Below are 21,219 nucleotides of genomic sequence, written 5' to 3'. Positions count from 1 at the left end.
AGCATCCTGTTCTTTCCCATGGGAAGTCTCAAAGCAGGACTCGTGTACAGCAGCTTCCTCCCCATTTGTGATCCCCAGAAACTGGCATCACCATTCCTAGGCATCAGCGGAGGTAGAACATAGCCATTGTGGCTAGCAGCTGTTCACAGGCTCATCCTCCCCTTTCAAAGCCATCCATGGCAGCCATCACCACCGTCTTGTGGGAGAGAGTTCCACAGTTTTCATGACACGCTGCATGAAGTACTTTCTTTCCCCTGTCCTTCATTGCTTTGGTGGGGTTTTAAATGGTTTGAGAGGTGTGGGGGTGGGTGTACTGGATGACATCCCCCCCCCCAAAAAAACCCTAGCACTATGAACAGGGGGCGTCCATCCACTTTGTCTGCACTGAGCACTGCAAAATGCCTAACGTGGCTTCACCACATTGCAAGTTTCTCTGCTGCAAGGGGCAGTCCATGAAGGGACATGCTCAGGGTGGGAGGGAGGAGAACCTCACAAACAAAATCATACGTTCTGTTTTACCTTACTAGGATGGGGCAAACTTTGTTCCGTCGAGGGCCACATTCCCCCATAATGATCCGCAGTGGGCAGTCACATTTATTTCTCTCTCCCTGATCCTGGTCCTCTCACCCTGTGTCACCTCTTTCCTTCCTGCCCCATTCCCTATCTCCCACTCCTCTCTTTCTCTGTGCCACCCACTTTCTCTCCCTGCCACCCTTCTTTCCCCCATTTTGCCCTCCACATGAAATGAGGCCAAAGGATGCATGCAATACAGGAAAGAGCCACAGGTAGCCAACCCCTGCATTGGTAGGAGAGGTGGGGAGTGATGTTTTCGGTGACACATCTCCAGGAGCATCTAATTGTGGCTTAAGTGCACCCCTGATGCTAATGAAGCTGCAAAATGCTAAGAGTATCCCTAAAGTATTCCAGGAGAGCAACAGCAGCTAATTTCCTCCTAACCCCTGCTTCTCTCTTGCTCGCTCCCCCTCTCTTACACACACACACACACACACACACACACACACACACACAGTCTCCCGCTCATTTAGCAAAATTTATCTCACACTTTTTATGCTGGAAGACTTGCAGCCGATGGCACTCTGGCTGAAAGCCAGGAGCAAATGGGCAAAAAGTGAAACCTACTTAGGAAAGAACCTAAAAACAACCATCACAAATGTCAAAAAAGCATGCATATTCTCTCTCTCTCTCTCTCTCTCTCTCTCTCTCTCTCACACACACACACACACACACAGACACACCATTTATGGAGCTTTATATCTTCAAAGTGCTCAGCAAACTTAGCTAATTAAGGTGTTGGCTGTTTGAAGCTGCAGGTAGTAACGGATGCTGGCAGCCGACTACCAGATTAAAGCGAACAATTGCCGTGTATGCATGTTCTCTGCTGAAATGGTAAGCAAAACAGAAAAGAGAGTCATAATTAAGGCTGAAAGCATTAATTGACACAATTATCTGATTAAAAATATAGACAGGGGATATTTAAAGTTGGGGTTGGCTGCTCCACCCACTTGCCACCACGAAAGAACATTCCCAGGCGGAAAGCACTCCCAAAAGTAATTTCAGAATGACCCGTCATTCATAGATTAAGGAAACCTTCCACAGCATAGAACCAATTTGTCTGTGACTCTGAGCTGTTTTGGACATTAGAGTGACGTGGTGCCATGAAGACGCATGGAGGAAACTTAGCATGCCATGATCTCTGGTGTCATTTTTGACGGAACCGTATGCAAAAATCACATGAGTTTATAAATACTTAGACCAAGGCCCAGCTTGGATACAAGGCCTATATTTCTGATCCTTACTCGCCAGATCATCACCTTGCTGTGGTGAGTGACCTTGAACGTTCCTATGATCCTTGGGAACGAAGCTAAGAGTCTCGTACTCCCAGCAGGGTCACCCAAGGCGGTAAGGTCAAGGGGAAGGACAAAGAATGATCCAAGAAGTCCTCAACGGCAGAACAGGTGGAAGAAGAGTTTGGATTTGATATCCCGCTTTTCACTACCCGAAGGAGTCTCAAAGCGGCTAACATTCTCCTTTCCCTTCCTCCCCCACAACAAACACTCTGTGAGGTGAGTGGGGCTGAGAGACTTCAGAGAAGTGTGACTAGCCCAAGGTCACCCAGCAGCTGCATGTGGGGGAGTGGAGACACGAACCCGGTTCCCCAGATTACGAGTCTACCGCTCTTAACCACTACACCACACTGGCTCTCAAGATAACAAGTGGTATGTTACAATGGGTGTGAAGGCGGGTGAAGGCTGCAGCAGATAAGAATCTATTGGTCACCGTGATACTCATGTCATCGGAATAGAGCCTTACTGCAAAGACTGTGTGTTGGTCAGTGTACACTGATCTACACATATATAACAAATTCACACACAGGCGTCTTCCAAAAAACCCTCCCAAACTCAAACCCAAAAAAGTCCCATGGCGATTGGCAAATGGTAATCGGGGCAGTACTGACTGTGAAATCTGGAAGCCCCAGTCACGAACCAGCACATGGGTGGCGGATACAGATTCAGTCGCTCTGACTCAAGGAATGAGGCAATTGAGCAGCTCGGCAGCTGTATCCATGACTGAGCAGTCCTATTTAGGATCCACTCTGCTCACCCCAAAAAGGGGAAGGGGCTAGAAAAGGTGCCTTAAACATAGTCTGCCTCCCCTTTTCCCTGACTAGATAACTGCACCCAGTGGGGTCACCACCCATAAAGGACAATTGATCTTTGGAACATGGAATATACTGACTTCGCTGGGCAACACAGATAATTAACGTCCCAAATGCAGGACTGTCATCATTGCAAGAGAGTTGTGACACTTTAACATTGATATTGCAGCGCTTCAAGATACTCAAAGAGCAGGTGAGAGACAACTGAAGGGAGAAAAAGGAGGCTACACCTTCTTCTGGAAAGGCCTACCTGAACAAGAACGCTGAATACATGCAGTAGGCTTTGCTATTGAAAACGATCTTATGAAGCTCTTGTCAGAAGTCCCTACTGGCATTAATGAGCGACTTTCAACCCTTCAAATAAAACTCACCAAAACCAACAGGATACTATTTTAATTGCTTATGCACCAACACTGGATGCCAATGAAGACATTTATTTATTTATTTTTATTCTCAGCTGGATGGCATCCTATCAGAGATCCCTAAGGAGGATAAAACTATCCTCCTGAGTGATTTTAATGCAGGAGTTGGGTGAGATTACAATCTGTGGCCTGGGACTATTGGGAAAGAAGGAATTGGCAACAGCAACCAGAACAGAATCTTACTTTTGACTCATGCCCAGGGCACATGAGAATTACAACTTTTAAGCAACCCATCTTGGCTGACATTGTATCCACTTATTATGCTTCTACACTAATTTTATGAGTCATTATTTTTATTATTTCATTCAGAAATGAAACATTTCCCATCCCACCGGGTGTCAGAAGCAGGATCTGTATGCATACACCTACGTGATTTCAGGGAGAAAACAAAGATTGGGGCGGGGGGAGGAGTTCTGCTCCCGCCCCATCCCTTGCTGCAATTTCTCTCCGTCCCCACTCTATGCAAAAGGTCTGGCCTGCTCATGAGGTGCGGTGAGGAAGCCACCTCAGGAGGCAAGCTGGGGACAGCTGGGAAGGGCTGCAAATCTGGGAACAACTCGCCCCTGAACTTGTTGCCCGCTGCTGCTGCTGCCACCTCCTCCTCTTCCTCTCTGGCCTCCTTTTTATTCCCCCATTGCCTTCAGCATGCCAGGACTTCCCTGGGCCTCCTCCAATCACGTCAGGCAGTGGCGGCAGCAGCGGCAGTGTCAAGGGGCCGACAGGAAGATCAGGTCATTCGCAGGTCAGAGAGGGAGACGTGAAGCTAACGTGCAATTAGTTTCTTTATTAAGGAAAGGGGGGAGGATACAAGGAGGCTCATAAAGGCTCATAAACCCCTGTTGGGGTTTGAGCTTGCAGTCATACCACCAGGCTCGAACCCTAACACCCCCCATGAAGAAGTTCCTCGAACTAGCAGCAGCCTCTCTCTGTACCTGCCTGGCCCATTGTTTAGCAACATGTAACATCCTTCACGTTCTGGAAGCCAGTTGGGCCCGAGAGCCTGCCCTGTTGGTGCTGCGGGAGAGATGCTGGTCTGGTTCCCCTCTGTCGTCTCTCTTGGAGCCTGCATCCAAACTAGGAACCTCATCACCCTGTCCTGTGCTGGGCCACCTGCCTGCTCCGGCTTCTCTGTGATCCTTCATGCTTCCAGCTTCTAGTACCTCCCAGCTTGTCCCCTCCTCTGAGGTGTGGCCAGTATCCCACCACCAAGATCCGGGATCTAAGTCGTCACCTTCTGTGCCCTTCCTAGGGGCCTCTTGGGCAAGTGCCTCCCACCACTCTTCCTCATCCAACCAGTCCCTGACAGGCGAAGGAGGTGGGGTGCCAGTTTCTGTTTTGCCTCAGGTGGCCAAATACCATCTTTATCAGGAGTTGGCAAGTGGCAAATTCTGACAAGTTTGTTGTTGTTCAGTCGTTCGGTCGTGTCCGACTCTTCGTGACCCCATGGACCAGAGCACACCAGGCACCCCTATCCTCTGCTGCCTCCCGCAGTTTGGCCAAACTCATGCCAGTCGCTTCGAGAACACTGTCCAACCATCTCGTCCTCTGTCGTCCCCTTCTCCTTGTGCCCTCCATCTTTCCCAACATCAGGGTCTTTTCTAGGGAGTCTTCTCTTCCCATGAGGTGGCCAAAGTACTGGAGCCTCAACTTCAGGATCTGCCCTTCCAGTGAGCACTCAGGGGTGATTTCTTTAAGGATGGATAAGTTTGATCTTTTTGCAGTCCATGGGACTCTCAAGAGTCTCCTCCAGCACCATAATTCAAAAGCATCAATTCTTCGGTGATCAGTCTTCTTTATGGTCCAGCTCTCACTTCCATACATCACTACTGGGGAAACCATAGCTTTAACTATACGGACCTTTGTCGGCAAGGTGATGTCTCTGCTTTTTAAGATGCTGTCTAGGTTTGTCATGGCTTTCCTCCCAAGAAGCAGGCCTCTTTTAATTTTGTGACTGCTGTCACCATCTGCAGTGATCATGGAGCCCAAGAAAGTAAAATCTCTCACTGCCTCCATTTCTTCCCCTTCTATTTGCCAGGAGGTGATGGGACTAGTGGCCATGATCTTAGTTTTTTTGATGTTGAGCTTCATACCATATTTTGCACTCTCCTCTTTCACCCTCATTAAAAGGTTCTTTAATTCCTCCTCACTTTCTGCCATCAAGGTTGTATCATCAGCATATCTGAGGTTGCCTGGCCCTTAGCAAAACACTGTATTTGGGCTCCATCTCCTTCCTCACACTGTTTTGCCATCACACTTTCCTGCACCTCTCCCCTCTCTTTTTAGACTGTTTTTCCTTCCTTTCTTTTTTTAAGCTGCAAGTCGAACACTGAAACGGATCCTTCGCAAAAGCACTTCTGGGACCACACAGAACAGGGTTTTCCTCCACTCTCCCTGCAAGTACCAGCATTAAATTGCTGGCAATTTTGTGCGATACATGTTAAGCTTATCTTCTAAATAAAAAGCAAAGAGGTTTCCACCACTACCGCCGGTCGGTCCTCAGACAGCAAACAAGACCTTCCGCTATTCAGATAATACAACTGAGGAATTCTATTGTTTTCACGTTTTCTTCTGACTGGCTAATGCATCCAAAGGAATCTGATCTTTCCAGTCGTTCATCAAATTACCGCTTCTCACGGACCAAACCTGATCCTTTTAAAGCGATCCTTAGAGGAAACAGAAAAACAATTTGCGTGTGTGCACTCCCACACATACAAACACAAAAAAGAATCATTTCCCACCCCACCCCCCCAAAAAACCTTGTGAAATCTGATACTGAACAAAATTCCAAATAAGTTAGGTTAAAAAATAATAAATAGGAAGGAGGGGCTGACGGAATCTTCCTTCTTGTTAACTGTATACAATAGGTTTTTGTGAGTTTGTCTGCCTGCGAGTCCCTGCAATAACACCACATGATTCTGTGTCTATTCTGTCAAAACCCTTTCCAGTTATGCTCCCGGCAACTTGGGCTGGCACCAAGAGATGACTACAAACATATGATGGTGGCTGAAAACAGAGTGAGGCTGTTGGTCCATCTACTCCAGGGACTACAGCTCCCATAATTCCTGACCATTGCCCATACAGACTGGACCCGGTGAGCACTGGAGCCCTACAGCACTGTGAAAACCATTGATTCTTCTCCATCAATCAAGCCTGACTGGCAGCGGCTCTTCAGAGAAAGGTCTTTCCCCCATCACCAGCTCCTTGAGTCTATGTAGAAGATCTCAGGTTTATTCTCTACCATATTTGGAAAAAACCTTTGATTCTTCAACTACAACTCATAGCTGTGCTCGTTGGGGCTGATGAGAGTGGTCGTTCAGCAATAACGGGGGCACCACAAGTCCTTTACTCCTGTTCTACATGCAACACAGATGTCTCTGCCACCGAGTTACAGACACTCTCCTCTGAATTACATTTTCCAGGGTTTGATCGCACACACCATGCCCTGGTGCCAGGCTAGATGAGCCTGGGGTGCCCACCAAAATCAGGTGCAACAGAAGAAACACTGACAAAATTAAGTAAACCTGCTTGCATTTGAACCTAAAGCAGGCATGGGGAACCCTTCTAAGCATAAGGGCCACATTCCCTCAAATGCGATCTTCCAGAGGCCACATCCCAGTGGTGGGCAGGGCCAGAGGCAAAAATGGGCAGGGTAACCAACACAAATTTTACCTCTCCACAGTAAACTACTCACACACCGCTCTCTATCCTCCAACCAGGCAAACAAATGGTGTTATCAGAGTTCAAGGACACATGCACAAAAACACCCAAGGAGCGTGCAAAGTAGGAGTCGTGAGGGGACATAGCTGAGGAGGTGTAGCCTTGGAAAGAGTCCCAAAAGCCAGGCTGAGAGGCCTGGAAGGCTGCATGTGATTATCCACCCCTGTTGATATGAATTACACAGGTGAAGGGTGCCAATGGAAGAGGCAGGGTGCCTCAATTGATCTTTCCTGACGGTTCTTGTTGCTGTTCCTTTTTTGACAGTGGAATGGGCTACCTTGGAAGGTGGTGGGACTCTCATGGGAATTTTTTAAGCAAAAGTTGGACATTGACCTGTCAAAGATTCTTCAACTGCGATTCCTGCATTCCAGCTATGACTCCTGCATTCCCTCCAACTTCATGAATCTATGATTCTAGGACAATGCAATATAAGTTGGCAAAACACCTACAATATTTGATACCCGTCATTTTCAGAACTCTGGACAGAACATGATAGGGATTATTTATTTGATTTATTTCTTGAACGTTTCCCATTTGATTCTGGCTTCAAAATACAGTCAATTGCTGTTATTTTGTTTGTTTTTATTCTCCGGAAATGGTGACAGCGATTCTGTCTCTCACTTCACATGGCAGATATATTATGTGTGTGCATTTTGCTTAATTTGGGAAATAAAATTAAAATGTGCATGCGAAGAAGCAATATGGCAAAAGTGGGTGATAAAAATTAGGGCTGAAACCTTCCGTTGATTCAGTCAATCAGTGTGTGGCAATTAATTTTGATCAAAGAGGATAAAAGCTATGGACGCCAAGGCCAGATTAAAGTGGCTGGGGGATCTGGTGCAATTTCCAAAATAGCACTCCCTCTCATAGAAAGAACGTGTGAAATGATGTTCCACAAAATAAGTCATGTGCTATCTTCAAGTCTAACAAATTTATTATGATGGAACATTTATATGCTACTACAAATACTCTGAGCACTGCTGTTTCACAACTCTCAGCAGAGCACAAACAAAAACATTTTGCCAAACTTTATAACCTAAAAGAAAACACTCTCAGTATGTTTTGAACACACTTAATTCTTCATTGTCTTTGCCCACTACCTGCCTCACCAGTTACAAACTCAGTCTAACCTACCTCACAGGACTGTTGCGCAGATAAAATGCAAAACGGGACTTAGTGGTTGCCAGGGTGGATTTGAATTGATTTAAATCACTATTCAGTAAGACTTGATTTAAATCATTTTAAAACAAACAAACAGAAAGACTCATTCTTGCTGGTATCATCTTAATATTTACAACCAGATGAAGGTTTCATTTTTGGAATAATAAATTTTCAGAGTAGTTTTTACAGTTATATAAAAATTACTGATTTGGTTATACTATTAGAAATACATAGACAGATAATTCTGAAATTATTGTGAGGTTTAATAAGTTAACAGTTTATGTTTGGACAACTTTTCTGCTGTACTTTATTGGGAGGAGAAAAATAATCATTTCCTCAATAACAATTTAAACAATTTATTTAACTAAAGCAAATAACATCATAGCATATGTATCCATGTTTCTTAACTGATGTGTTTAAACTTAAAAAAAACAACAACCAAAAACTTAGACTGAGTTTAGCACACCTGAAAAACTTAAAACAAATCCTTATTTCCTGATGAATAGCTTTTGGACTATAATGTAACCTAAATAGAAAACTATCTTTAGAAAGATTTTTCCTCCAAAAGCATTTTCTTTTAAAAATCCAATTTAAATTTAAAAAATGCAATTTAAATAATAAAAACTTTTTTAAAAAAATATATATATTTTTTAAATCATTTATTTTTATCCACCCTGGTGGTTGCATCATAGGCATAAAATTTCGGTTCCCTTAAACAGACTGAAGCAACTTTGTGCAATGAAAATGTCATTTTTTTCCAGCCTGCCCCCCCCCCGAAGTCTTGGGAGTATACCTCCCAAGGCTTCAGCCAATCTTAATTCGGACACATTACTGCATGCTTAAAATGCATAAATCCCACTTTGTTCAACTGAGTTTACTCCCAAGTAAGTGTGGATTGATTCCTGTAGCCTGTAGTCACTGGGGTGGGAAACTGTGGCACTACAGCAGATTTCCCTCTGATCTCATGCATCGTTTGAGAGATGTGTCCAAGTTTGGCTCTACCATTGGGCAGAGTGCAGTAGCCACCTTAGGCAGCAGGACTTGTGGCAGGGTGGTGGTGGTCAAGTGAGAGCCAGAAGTGATGGTCAGGTGTTGGAGGACCCAGCTGCATACACCCCATGAACTGCACCCCTTAAGCTATCCTTTTAGCCTCAGGTACCATGGAGGAAACTGCCCCTAACTTTAGCACTGAAGAAAAAATCAACTGTCAGTCTTGTATACGGAACAGAGAGTGCAGCACCATCTTGCCCTTTGCTTCAGGGTCAGCCTTAGTGGAGGACAAGCTCAGAGGTCAAGCCTTGCCCTTTGGGAAGAACAATATTTGGGTTGACCAGCTAAAATGTGTTGACTACTGGTGGGGATTGCTGCCCTATATATTGTGATTGGTTCCGACACAATGACTTCAGAGAGGGGAAGGAGAGATAAGAGAGGTACAGCCCCCCCCCCTTTATGAATCTATTCCTAGAGATGCACAGTGAGTTGGGAACCAGATCATGCCACCATTTTATGGAATGCTAATTGGTTTTACACACACACACACACACACACACACAAACAAACAACTCCAGTTATTCTGCAATAGTTCCATAGACCCCAGTTCCCAACTTGCCCACCTGTTTACAAAGCAGAGTCCTAATATTTGCTGGGCAAATCCTGACGGCGCACTAAACACATTTGATGTTAGATTAGTTTGTTTAACTGGCTAGAACTCCCCGCACGCTGGAAACAGCTAAATATTACAAGTTTGACGGAACGAATCCCCTAAACTAATCTCTAAATCAATTTGCACTGACGAGCATTGGCGATGCAAGCACAGCTGATGGGAAGGAAGAGGGTGAGGGGGAAAGCAGCCTGCAGGCAAAGAGGGAGGGGGGCACACAAGATGCTCACACACATGTGGTGTGTATGTGCGCGTGCACACACAGAGAGAGACACAGCACTGAAAACAAAGGGTGCAATGCTGAAACAAAGAGACACTCTGAAGACCTTTGGACATCCCAAGCCAAGCCACCACCAGGTGAGATCCTACCCAACAAGGAACACAAGGAATCTTGCTGGAAGTAGCAATGGCTTTCTGAAACAGTGGAAGCTGCCTTCAGACCAATGGGCCGTCAAACTCAGCATTGTCCAGGAGCAGCCAAAGTGGCGAACTTCAGATGGACTGCAGCTCCCATCTTCCCTGCCCACAGGCCATATTGGCTGGGGTTGATGGGAAGTGGAGTACAACAGGACCCGAGTAGCACCCCATGAGCTGTAACAACTGGGATTGGTTTAATTTAGCCAGAAAGGGGCTAGAGGGAAGGTATGGACATAAGAAGAGCTTGCTGGATTAGGGCGAAGGCACATCTAGTCCAGCATCCTGCCCCCAAGGTGCCCAACCAGATGCTCCAATGAGAGACGCACAAAGCAGGACCCGAGTAAAACAGCATTCTCCCCCACTTGTGATTCTCAGCAGCTTGCATTCAAAGGAATCACTGCCTCTGTCAGTACTCCCATCGTTCTGCCAAGACACTGAGGTCCAGCTCCAAGGGCCTTCTGGCGGTTCCCTCACTGCAAGAAGCGAGGTTACAGGGAACCTGGCAGAGGGCCTTCTCGGTAGTGGCACCTGCCCTGTGGAACGCCCTCCCACCAGATGTCGAGGAAATAAACAACCACCTGACTTTTAGAAGACATCTGAAGGCAGCCCTGTTTAGGGAAGTTTTTAATCTTCGAAGTTTTATTCTGTTTTTAATGCTCTGTTGAAAGCTGCCCAGAGTGGCTGAGGAAACCCAGCCAGATGGGCAGGGTATAAATAATAATTTATTTATTTATTTGGTCGCCATCGGCAGCCCTATCCTCTATGAATTTGTACCCTCCATTCAGGCTGCAAATGGGAAAACACAGCAAGAGGAGAGTTGCTCTCTGCAAGAATGGCCAATGCATCTCTCCCTACAAATCAGAATGGGAGAGCAGCATCTGCTGGAGTGTTTTCCAGGCTGTGGTTATCTGCCTGGTTCAGACTGTCAAAATGTGTGGTCCATTCAGCTCAATGCCATCCATACTGATTGGCAGTGGTTCTCTAGGGTTTCAGAGGAACCATTCCCAGCCATACTGGGAGATGCCAGGGACTGAACCTGTGACCTGCACAGCAGTTGCTATACAGTACCACTGAGGAAACCTCTCTCCTAGCTTCGTAAGTTCCTCCTCTTTCATTTGGGGAGAGGGCCGAGATAAGAGACCTCTCCCTGATGCCTGGGAAACACAAGTTTGCACTTCACCAAACATTGCATATTCTCCATCTCAAAGGGCCTCCCTAGGCAGAGATGTAGTGCAGCAGGTGTCTCTTATGTTTTCCACACCCACAAACATGTTTACAGAGTTGGCTGTTCCTGAAAAAATATGTACGTTGTTTCATAAAACTGCATTGCAATCACACTGTGGGTCCCCCCTTCTTTAACTACAGCAGGGGCCAGCAACCTTTTTTAGCCGTGGGCCGGTACGCTGTCCTTCAGAGCATGTGGTGGGCCGGACTATATATTTTTTTTGGGGGGGGGGGAAATGAACGAATTCCTATCCCCACAAATAACCCAGAGATGCATTTTAAATAAAAGCACACATTCTACTCATGTAAAAACACCAGGCAGGCCCCACAAATAACCCAGAGATGCATTTTAAATAAAAGGACACTCATGTAAAAACACGCTGATTTCTGGACCATCCGCGGGCTGGATTGAGAAGGCGATTGGGCTGGATCCGGCCCCCGGGCCTTAGGCTGCCTACCCCTGAACTACAGGGACATGTGGGGGGAGGGAGATGTTTCATTGCTAACACAATGCATGAGAAGAAGAATTTAACCCTACCCCTTGCACAACTGCAACAAAAACCATGCTGCAGTTAGGCAGGGGTGGGGTGGGGAGAAGATTAAATCTCACCTTCCGATGCACTGTGAACATTTCCCACCCACAGCAGACACACCACATAGACTTCACAATATACTACTTGTGTCAGTTTGGAAATGACCAGTCTGAGTTACAATTAACTTTTTCCAAGTAAAGCATCATTTGAGAGGGTTAAAATTTGTAAGTTTACTGTTTGCAGTGTCTCCCCCCCCCCTTTTAATGCTGAAATGGAAGTGTGTGCTATTGAGCCGGTTGTGTCTTTACAATCATTCCAATAAAAATAATTCCCAAGTAAAGCTTTGAACTTCATTGAATATAATGGGTGGTATTCAAGTCTGACTCGAGAGTATTTCCACTGTTGTTAGTGGAACTAAGCATCATCCATTACTTACTGTGGGTTGCTTTACTCAGAGTAGACCCATTGTGGTTCAGGAACTTAAGTTAGCTGTGTCTGTTAACTCCAATGGCCCTACTCTGAGTAGAAATTACAGAGGGTGCAACCCAGTATTCTCATCTATATCAAGTGTACTGTGCTCACTTTCTCCCCCTAATCAGATATTTCAAATTCAGCTACCTTGAATTTGGAAGGTGGGGGGAATGGAGATAATTTTACACAACACTATAAAGTTAGTGTAGCACGCTTTTCTTTTAAAAGGTAGAGAAATAAACTCAAATGTGCTAAATGAGTTCTTAATCAATCTGGGCAGCGGCTGGCAACCTGTTTCCATCAAGGGCCACATGTTGCTTGGGAGTAACCTGTCAGGGGCCAAATACTAGCTGTGTGCGAGGTAGGAGTTAAAAGTGGGCAGGGCCAGAATTAAATGTGCGTGGAGCCACTTTTTTTTTTCTTCCCTTTCTGCCACTCCAGAGTGTCTCTCTCTCTCTGTCTGTCTGTCACTCTGTGGCATGCGCTCCCCCACCCTTGCTACTCAGAGGAAGGAGATTTTGATGAAACCTTGGGAATAACTTTCTGACAGTAAGGGCTATTTGACAGTAGAATGGACTACCTCAGAAGGTGGGGGACTTGCTTTCACTGAGGTTTTTTAAACAGAGGTTGGATGGTCATCTGCTAGGGATTGTTTAGCTGTGATTCCTGCATTGCAGGGGATTGGACTAGAAGACCCTTTGGGCCCATTCCAGCTCTACAATTCTACAAAGTTAGGCCAAGGGATACCTGGATATATGCTATGGGGCACAGCCCCCCCCCCCCATTGTTGATTTTGGGCAGCAGAAAAATATTCATGACAACCACTGCTCTTGCCATTTCAGAGAGGGGGTCCCCTACAAAGGACCTTTCTTACACAGAATATATCTCCTTTGCTTAATGAACAGGGCTCAGTAAAAAAAAAAAACTCTACAAAAATACAACAGATATTTCAAAAGGTTTTGATAACTGGGACTGAAAATCTATTTCACACAAGCATAGGTTTGATTGTGTGAGCTATATATTATGAACTATTTTATATTACCTGTGTGCTGACATAATAAACAGTTCATGGGCAGGAATAATAATAATAATAATAATAATAATACATATGCCGTTTAAGAAACACTTCTAAGAGTAGCACAAATCTGCCAGTTGAAGCAGATTGCCCAGTCATATCTAATGGTAGGACTGGCCACAGATGATCCTGAATCACCTACAATATAAGATACATGCTTTGCAAAGGCAAATAAAACAATCGACAACAAAAATACCTCTAAGCCAAAAATGCACTGTAATCACACACCAGGATCTAGCTCTGCAAGTTGTAAATTAAACTCAAGCCATTCAGATGTTCACAAAGCACAATCAGCAGGAGCCAACAGGAGGTCAATCATCTCACTCATTCCATACATGAACTTATGCTGCAATCCTATACTTACCTGGGAGTCAATCTCATTGAACTCAGAGGGAGCTTACTTCCAGGTAGTTGGTTGTATGGGGTACCTAGACCATCAGTCCAAGTGGTCCCATCTCAGCATTCCCCCACATGTGGCTCGCAAAACTTGTGCAAATGGGTCACACAGGTTTTATCAGAAAACCCAAAGCATTGTTCCTTGCAATCCATCATTTGCACGAGGAATACCTTTTACAACTTTTGTTTTGTTGGCATGGTGTAATGCTGCATTGACACTTGTCATTGAACATCAGAAAGGCTGAAGTCTCACATTAACACTTGGGAACTGCTCTCTGGCAGCTAGAAGCAGATTCAAAATTCATGCAACAATATATTGATGGATCACCATAGCAAGTAAATTTAGACTTATGGGTTGCCATGCCAAAAAGGTTGGGACTTGGAAACCCTCAATCTATTAGACCACAGATACATGTTACGCAGCTGTAACAAGACTTCCACTTGTATACATAAAAAACGTTTATGTATCCTGCTTGGCAGATATATATATTTATCATAAACTTTGGAGGGCTTCCTTTGGGTGGTCCAGGTGTGCTGCCTGAGCCACCATGTTTCCCAGCTTGGTTTTCTTCTTTTGGCAAACACCATCCCAAATGAGCTCAGCTTTCGTGCACCTTGGTTGTGGGAAGGAGGGATCACTGCACCCAGAGCCCCCGTTCCCTTCTGCATGCAAGGTGGATGCAAAGCAGAGGCGGAATTTGCAATTTCTACAGAGGTGAGGCAGTGCACATATATCCTTTCTCACACAACACATACAGACCCAGGCTCACACTCTCAACCCTACTCACAGCAATTAGGCTTCATTAGTCTAGATCAGGCATGTCCAACAGGTAGATTGTGATCTACTGGTAGATCACTGGACGTCTGTAGTAGATCACCGGTAGATCAGTGGCTCCCCCAAAAGAAGCTAAAAAACTTTGGCTCCCCTAAAAAAAAGCTCAACATTTTTGACCTGCACCCCTAAAATGACCTGAACCACCCAAAATAGGGCTTTCCTTCCTAAAAAAAAAGCTCAATGTTGCTTTCCTCTTCCCTAAAGAAGCTCAACAACTTTTACGTAAACCCCTCAAAACCCTAAAAAAAGCTCAACAAAAAGGGGGTAGATCACTGCCAGTTTTTAACTCTGTGAGTAGATCGCAGTCTCTTGGAAGTTGGCCATCCCTGGTCTAGATCAAGGGTAGCCAGTATGATACCTTAAAGATACCGGTAGATCCCAACTCTCAATAGCACCAATCAATATGGCCAGTGGTCAGTAGTGCAACAACATTGGGAGGGTACCACATTGGCCATGTTTAGATACAGGTCAGGACTGGATGCATGAGTGAGTGAGTGTTTAACAGAATTGTACATTTTTGCAAATGTTTGTTCAACCTCTGCACCTCACGCTACAACACTGGCAGGTGCCATGCCTCGCACACTCATTTGGGAGTGCATCTCACCAAATTCAGTGGATGTTACTTCTTAGGAAAGCAGCATGCTGCCTAATACCAAGACAGACAACTGGTCCATCTAGCTCAGTACTGTCTACACTGACAGGGAGCACAACTGAAGCGTTTCAGACTGGGGACATTTCTAGCCCTTCCTGGAGATGCTGGAGATGTTGGGACCTGGGACCTCCTGCTCAAAAAGCAGGTGTTCAGCCAGTATGGTGGGCAAATGGGCCAATTTCAGTTTCACATTCTCTAAATCTTGAGTTCCATTCTCCAGACTTCTACATCTGTTTGCGATTTTAACAGCAACAAAACGAAAAGCCACTAGTGTTTCAGCACGCAAGCAATTTTCCCCGATATACCATTTTTTTGCAGAGCAATTTCTCCTAATATAATTCATTCTCACTTATATATGCATTTTAAGCACACTTTGTGCACAATACTTGGCTGGAAATCTCAATTGCAAAATTCAGTGACGTGCAAATTTCAGATGATGGCTCTGTTTCAATCCACACATTGTTTCAGAAAGTGAAGATTAGGTAGGCTTGCCTTGAAATGCAAACTAAATCAACATTCTCTCTCCCCCCTGCCCCCCCAATCCTTTCTACCACTAAGGTAAGTCCTACTGCAGAATTCTGACTGAACCTACCCAGGTTCACCTTGCAAGTTGAAATTCATAATAAGTGAAGCCAGCCTGTCTGCGGCACAGAGGGCACCCACACATGTTTAAACATTCTAGCTGTTTTAATATGGGAATGTGAGGGGTAAGGTCTGCAGCTGGCATAGCGGAGAGCTGAACATACCTCGACAATCAGGAAAGCAGGTTAGATATATCACATTAACGAAACGGATTTAGGAGTCACAACCATCGCTAGTGCATAATGGGGAGGTGGGGGAGATTCCCTCCCATCCGACAAAATAAGTGAAAGAGATACTAAAGGGACGATCAGGAGCCGTTCAGCTCCCATTTCCTAACTCTGATGTAAAAATTAAGAGGATAAATCACTCATTGAACAGCCTGAAGAGCCCCTTGTTACATCACATAGCTTTTCCTGTGCAATCTACAAGACACACTGCTTCAAAGTCTCCTTAAGTTTATTTCATTTCCACAAGCAAGGGGGGGAGAATGCAGAAATGTGGAGCGGCTGTTTTATACCAGGGAAGTCAGACCCTCCGAGAGGCACTTTCCCAGCCATTTCCTCATTATAACACACATACATAACTGTCTGTTTGCCTTTTGCACATCTATTCTCTCTTACACTTTTTTTTTTTTTTACACCATCACATATTAAGCTGCTTTCATCGCAATGCCAGGTTGCCTGGCATGCTTAACTCTCCCTGTCCCTCCCCTCACAACCAATAAATCGGAATGACAACACCACACTTTCCGAATCAGATTCAAGATATCGACTGGGACGTGAACAGAGGGGCAAATCTGGAAAGCAAACAGAAAACAAGAACTGCCGGTGTGAAATGGAGAAGGCTGGGGGGCGGGGGGGAGAGAAGAAAGCATTCTTAAAATTCCTACCATTTTGATAACTGCATTTCAAACTAATTGCTCTCTGCCAGCAATTTAATTTGGGGGTGGGGTGGGGGGTGGGGGAAAGCAAAGGAAGATTCTGCTCTTAACCAGAGCCACACACACCAGAAATGCTATCATGACATCATCACTCCAACACTGTATTTGCAGGACTCCCTGTGTCTAAGCAGGTCCACTGCAAGGTTTGGAGCTGGCTTTCAAAAGCACCTCACATTTGCCTTTACGGATCACCAAGGTGCAAACAAAGCAGGAGACCGTGCCTCCGAATGCCACAGAAACGCTGCTGTCACACCTCTTAAAGCACTGACATCATCGTGCATAAGCACAGGAGGAAAAGCTGCTGGACAAAGGCCATATTCTCCAAGGTGCCAGTTTTGAAGGCTGCCCATTGAATACAACAAGAGAAGGCAGGCAGGCAGAGAGAACAGCCTAGTGTCAAATTATTCTGTCCTGTTTCAATCCAGACACTCTACACTACAGCACCTCCTTCGTCCAAATGCAAACCACCTCTCTTCACATTATGGCAGAAGTCTGAAGAAAGGGAAGGTGGTTCGAGAGAGCAGTCCACTTCATAAACAACCCTGCACCACAATTCGCCCTGCAAAGCACAGGGTCGCGTTTCTCTTGCAAAAAGACTGTTTAGCTGGATGAAATCCAAGGTGAGGGTGGAAGGCGGAGGAAAGAGGGGGGGGGTGAACAGCAACTTACCACAATACATTAGAGATGCAAACAATGAATTGCAGCCTCCCTAGAAAAGGACAGCGGTGGGGGAAACCCCAAACAGGAGTGGAATTAAAGCAAGTTTAGAGATATCGTAACAAACCAGGGGTAAGCCAAGAATGGAGGCATTCTTTCAGGAGATAATGTACAGGAATTGGGGAGGGGGTGTTGTTGAAAAAGACCCCGAGGTATCCAAAGTTTGCACAAACACAAACCTAGTTTGCAACCCTCCACAGACTTATTGGGTAGCAAGCCTTGCTGAACACTGGGAGTGGGGTACTGACTTCCGTGCAAGCACATGTATGCAATGTATGCGAGAGGGCTGCATCCCTTCTCACGCTTAACTCGCCGCTGACTGCAACCGGGCTTTGCTCTGGAGTAAGCAGAGCAGAGGATCGTTCTGCTAGGCTGCAATTCTCTGCAGGCATGTTTGGGGTGGGGGGTGGAGTTGAGAAATAAACCCCCACTGCACAAAGGGGGGGGGGCGTCTGCAATCCCAACGTGCGATTGCCACCAGGACTGCCACGAACAACACTTTACTCCCGAGTCAGCCTGCATAAGACCCGGCTGAGTGTCAGCCGAGCAAAAAGAGGGGTGGGTGGGTGGGAGAGAGAGAGGATGTTCGGAGGTGATCAGCATCCCCCTCCCCTCCCATCCTTAGACACATGCTCAAGACACATCAGTCTCCCCCCCCCCCAAAAAGAGACAGATACACCCACCCACTCAAAAAAGGAGCTTATTGGGAAGAGACCAGCCCCCTTCCTCAAAACGGCCCCGATCCCCGCCTGGGCGCAGAGCCCCGCTTACCTTGCAGGCTGGGCTGGCTGTTCTCCATGGCGCCGCCGGCCGCGGCCATCTCCGTGGCGTTGGGGCTGCTGTTGCTGCTGCTACCGCTGCCTCCTCCTCCTCCTCCGCCTCCTCCTCCGGCGCCGGAGCAGGCGCTGAGCTCGGCCAGTCTCCGGCTGGTGGCTGTCAGCTCGGCTCGCAAGGCGCTCACCTCCTGCCCGGCCGCCTGGAGGGCTCCGTCGATGCGCAGGGCCAGCTGCTGGTTGCCCTCCATCATGCTCAGGATTTTGGCCTGCGGGACGGACAAGGCAGGAGGCTCAGGAGCCGCGAGAGACGCCGCATCGCGCACCCCGGGCGGGACTGGCCGGCTGGCTGGCTGGCTGGGGAGCGGGCCCTTTACCGGGGACCGGGGGAACCTCCGCCCGGGCAGGCGACCTGTTGGATCCCGCTTCCTCGCCTGCAACGCGGCGCGGCCAGCGGCAGCCGCTCGCCCAGGGAAAGCAGCGCCGAGAAAGGCGGGGAGGGCGCTTTAAATGGAGCCTACCATCTGGCCGCCGAGCTGGAGGGGGGAACGGCGAGGAGCGCCGGAGAGGCGCGAAGGGCGCTGGCAGGAGGCCCGGCGGCCCGGCTCGGCGAAGCCTCCCTGCCTCCGCCCGCGATGCAACAGTCGGAGGAGGAGGCTGAGTCGAGCGGGTGGGAGAGAGGGAGGGAAGGGGGTCCGGCGCCTCTCGCACACGCGTCGAGGGTCCCCATAATAGGAGAGAGGGGGCTCCGCTGTGCACTGCCCTTCCCTTGGCTTTAGGTGATGATGATGCAAGCTGCCTTGTGAGCTTTTGCACAGCATTATACAGTATTATTATTATTATTATTATTATTATTATTATTATTATTATTATTATTATTTATCATGCGTTAGACTGGAAGAAGTTTGGAAGGGACCCCTAAGGGTCAACTCGTCCAACCCCCTGCCATGCTGAAGCAGCCCTGGCAGATGGCCCCCCATGGGCGTAGCCAGGATTTATGTTGGGGGGGGGCAGGACACCCGCCTGCTACCACCCTCTGTCTTGCTCTGTCTAGCAGATCCGGAATGAAATGTCTCAACCACATTTCTTTTGACACCTAAGTGCTCAGAAAAAAAATCTGTCACAATCTTTCTGCTTTTAGTTAAGACTTTTATTTATTTATTTACTTGATTTAGCAGGGGGCACCTGCCCACCCTCTGGGTAAACACACCCATGGTGTCCCCCAAACATCTGTTGCCATTGTTTTTATTTATTTTCTTATTTGTTTCCTGCAATTTATACACCTCTTGATTGTTTGTTTGTTTTTAAATAAATAAGTAAGTAAGTATCAAAAGCAGTTTACAAATGATAAAACTAAGTAAAGTCAATTTACGGCCCTACTTCAAGACATACGAAAGTTGAAATATTAAAACAGATCAAAATTACCTCTGCTTTCTAAGTATCTGGGTAGGCTTGTCTGAACAGGCATGTTTTTAGCTGGTGCCTAAAACAAGACAGCGAAGGCGCCTGTTTGATCTCAATAGGCAGGGAGTTCCAAAGGGTAAGGTGCTGCCATATGAAAATAACAAGTTCTTACAAATGCATAACGGGAATTATGTAGCACCCATGGGGGGGCATTCCACTGATCAAAGGAGATGAGCAGGCACATGTAGGATACGACAATCTTGTGGGTAAACTGACCCCCGGTTGTCAGGGGTTTATAAGCTAATTGTGACACCTTGAACCTGGCCCAGTAGCAAATCTGCATCCAGAGCAGATCTCTGAGCACAGGTGCTACATGCAGCCAGCAATTTTGCTGCAGCATTCTGCACTTAACTGCAGCTTCCAGATCGAGTGTGAGGGAAGCCCCACCTTATGGAAGCAGTCTTGTGGATTTTTAAAATTATTATTGTTTGGTAATACTGACACTGTAGTCAATGAAAAATATTTAACCACTTTATATCTATAATTACTAATTGCGTTGTTTATCACCCGCCATCCTAAGGTCCCAGGGCACCACTTAAAGCTCAACATGAAAAACTGTTTAAAACAACTTAGGATCACAGAACTAAAGTGGGCCCTACAAGTATACATTTCAGGTGTCAAAGGCCAGTCGAAAGAGGTGTGTCTTCAGCTTTCCTCAAAAGCTGCATAAGCTTCCACCTCTGTGGAAAGGCACACCTCAGCTTAGGGGCTGCCACAGAGAAGGCCCTGTCCCCCTGGGGGTAACATGACCACTCTGAGCTTCTGAGGGCAGTGGAGCAGCCAAGTGCATTTCTGGGCAAGCTGCATCCCTCCTGGTGTCATTATTGGGACTCTGACTCCCATCGGCCCCAATCAGCTAAGTCTAATGGTCAGGGATGATGGGAGCCGGAGTCTAACCTCTGGAGGGCTGCAGATCCCCCATCTCTTCCATAAGAAGGTGCCGTGTGTGAAGCTATTAATAAACTCTGCATCAATATTGATTATTAATTCATCAGTGTTGTAAATAAAATGCAGAGATTACTAATGGTATTAAAAATAGTTTGCGTTTGTGGCAAGCAACTTTATAGACATCCATGCAGATGGTGCTATATAAATAAAGTGGAAAGCTTTTGGTATTGTTAGGTTTGATTGCAGTCCTGTGCCTGTCTGTTCCGGAGGGGAATTCCCTTCCCTGGTAAGTGTTCCTATAACTTCAGCCTTAGCTTAGTTTATTTACATGCCCCCTTTTCCAAAATAAATGGTGCCGACAGCAGGTCTCAATACACAGAATTATCAAAACACAGAACGCTGAAAAGAATTTTTTTTTTTTTTTTGCAAAATGTTACCAATAGATTGAAATAAGGCCAAAGAAACAATTCACTATATATATATATATATATATATATATATATATATATATATATATATATATATTGTACTGCAGTGAAGTGACCAGGTCTTAATATGCAACACATATGGATCAGAATCCAGATCGACGGCCCAAAAGATAAATAAATAAAATAA

The 21,219-nt window shown here is 46.2% G+C and overlaps 1 protein-coding gene across 1 annotated transcript in view; it reads right to left on the bottom strand.

Annotated features, from left to right (window-relative positions):
• LOC117050712 (kazrin-like) overlaps window positions 1-18,740 on the bottom strand; it is a 194,076-nt gene extending 175,336 nt beyond the window's left edge. The window contains exon 1 of the mRNA XM_033156492.1: window positions 18,251-18,740. Within this exon, the coding sequence (XP_033012383.1) occupies window positions 18,251-18,506 (256 nt within the window). The 5' untranslated portion in view covers window positions 18,507-18,740. The remainder of the gene's footprint in view (window positions 1-18,250) is intronic.
• Window positions 18,741-21,219: the final 2,479 nt, after the last annotated feature.

The sequence above is a fragment of the Lacerta agilis genome, chromosome 8 (genome assembly GCF_009819535.1).
Source record: "Lacerta agilis isolate rLacAgi1 chromosome 8, rLacAgi1.pri, whole genome shotgun sequence".
In the NCBI taxonomy this organism is placed as follows: domain Eukaryota; kingdom Metazoa; phylum Chordata; class Lepidosauria; order Squamata; family Lacertidae; genus Lacerta; species Lacerta agilis.
The sequence above is the reverse complement of the archived record's forward strand: the minus strand, read 5'-3'. Positions and strand labels throughout refer to the sequence as shown.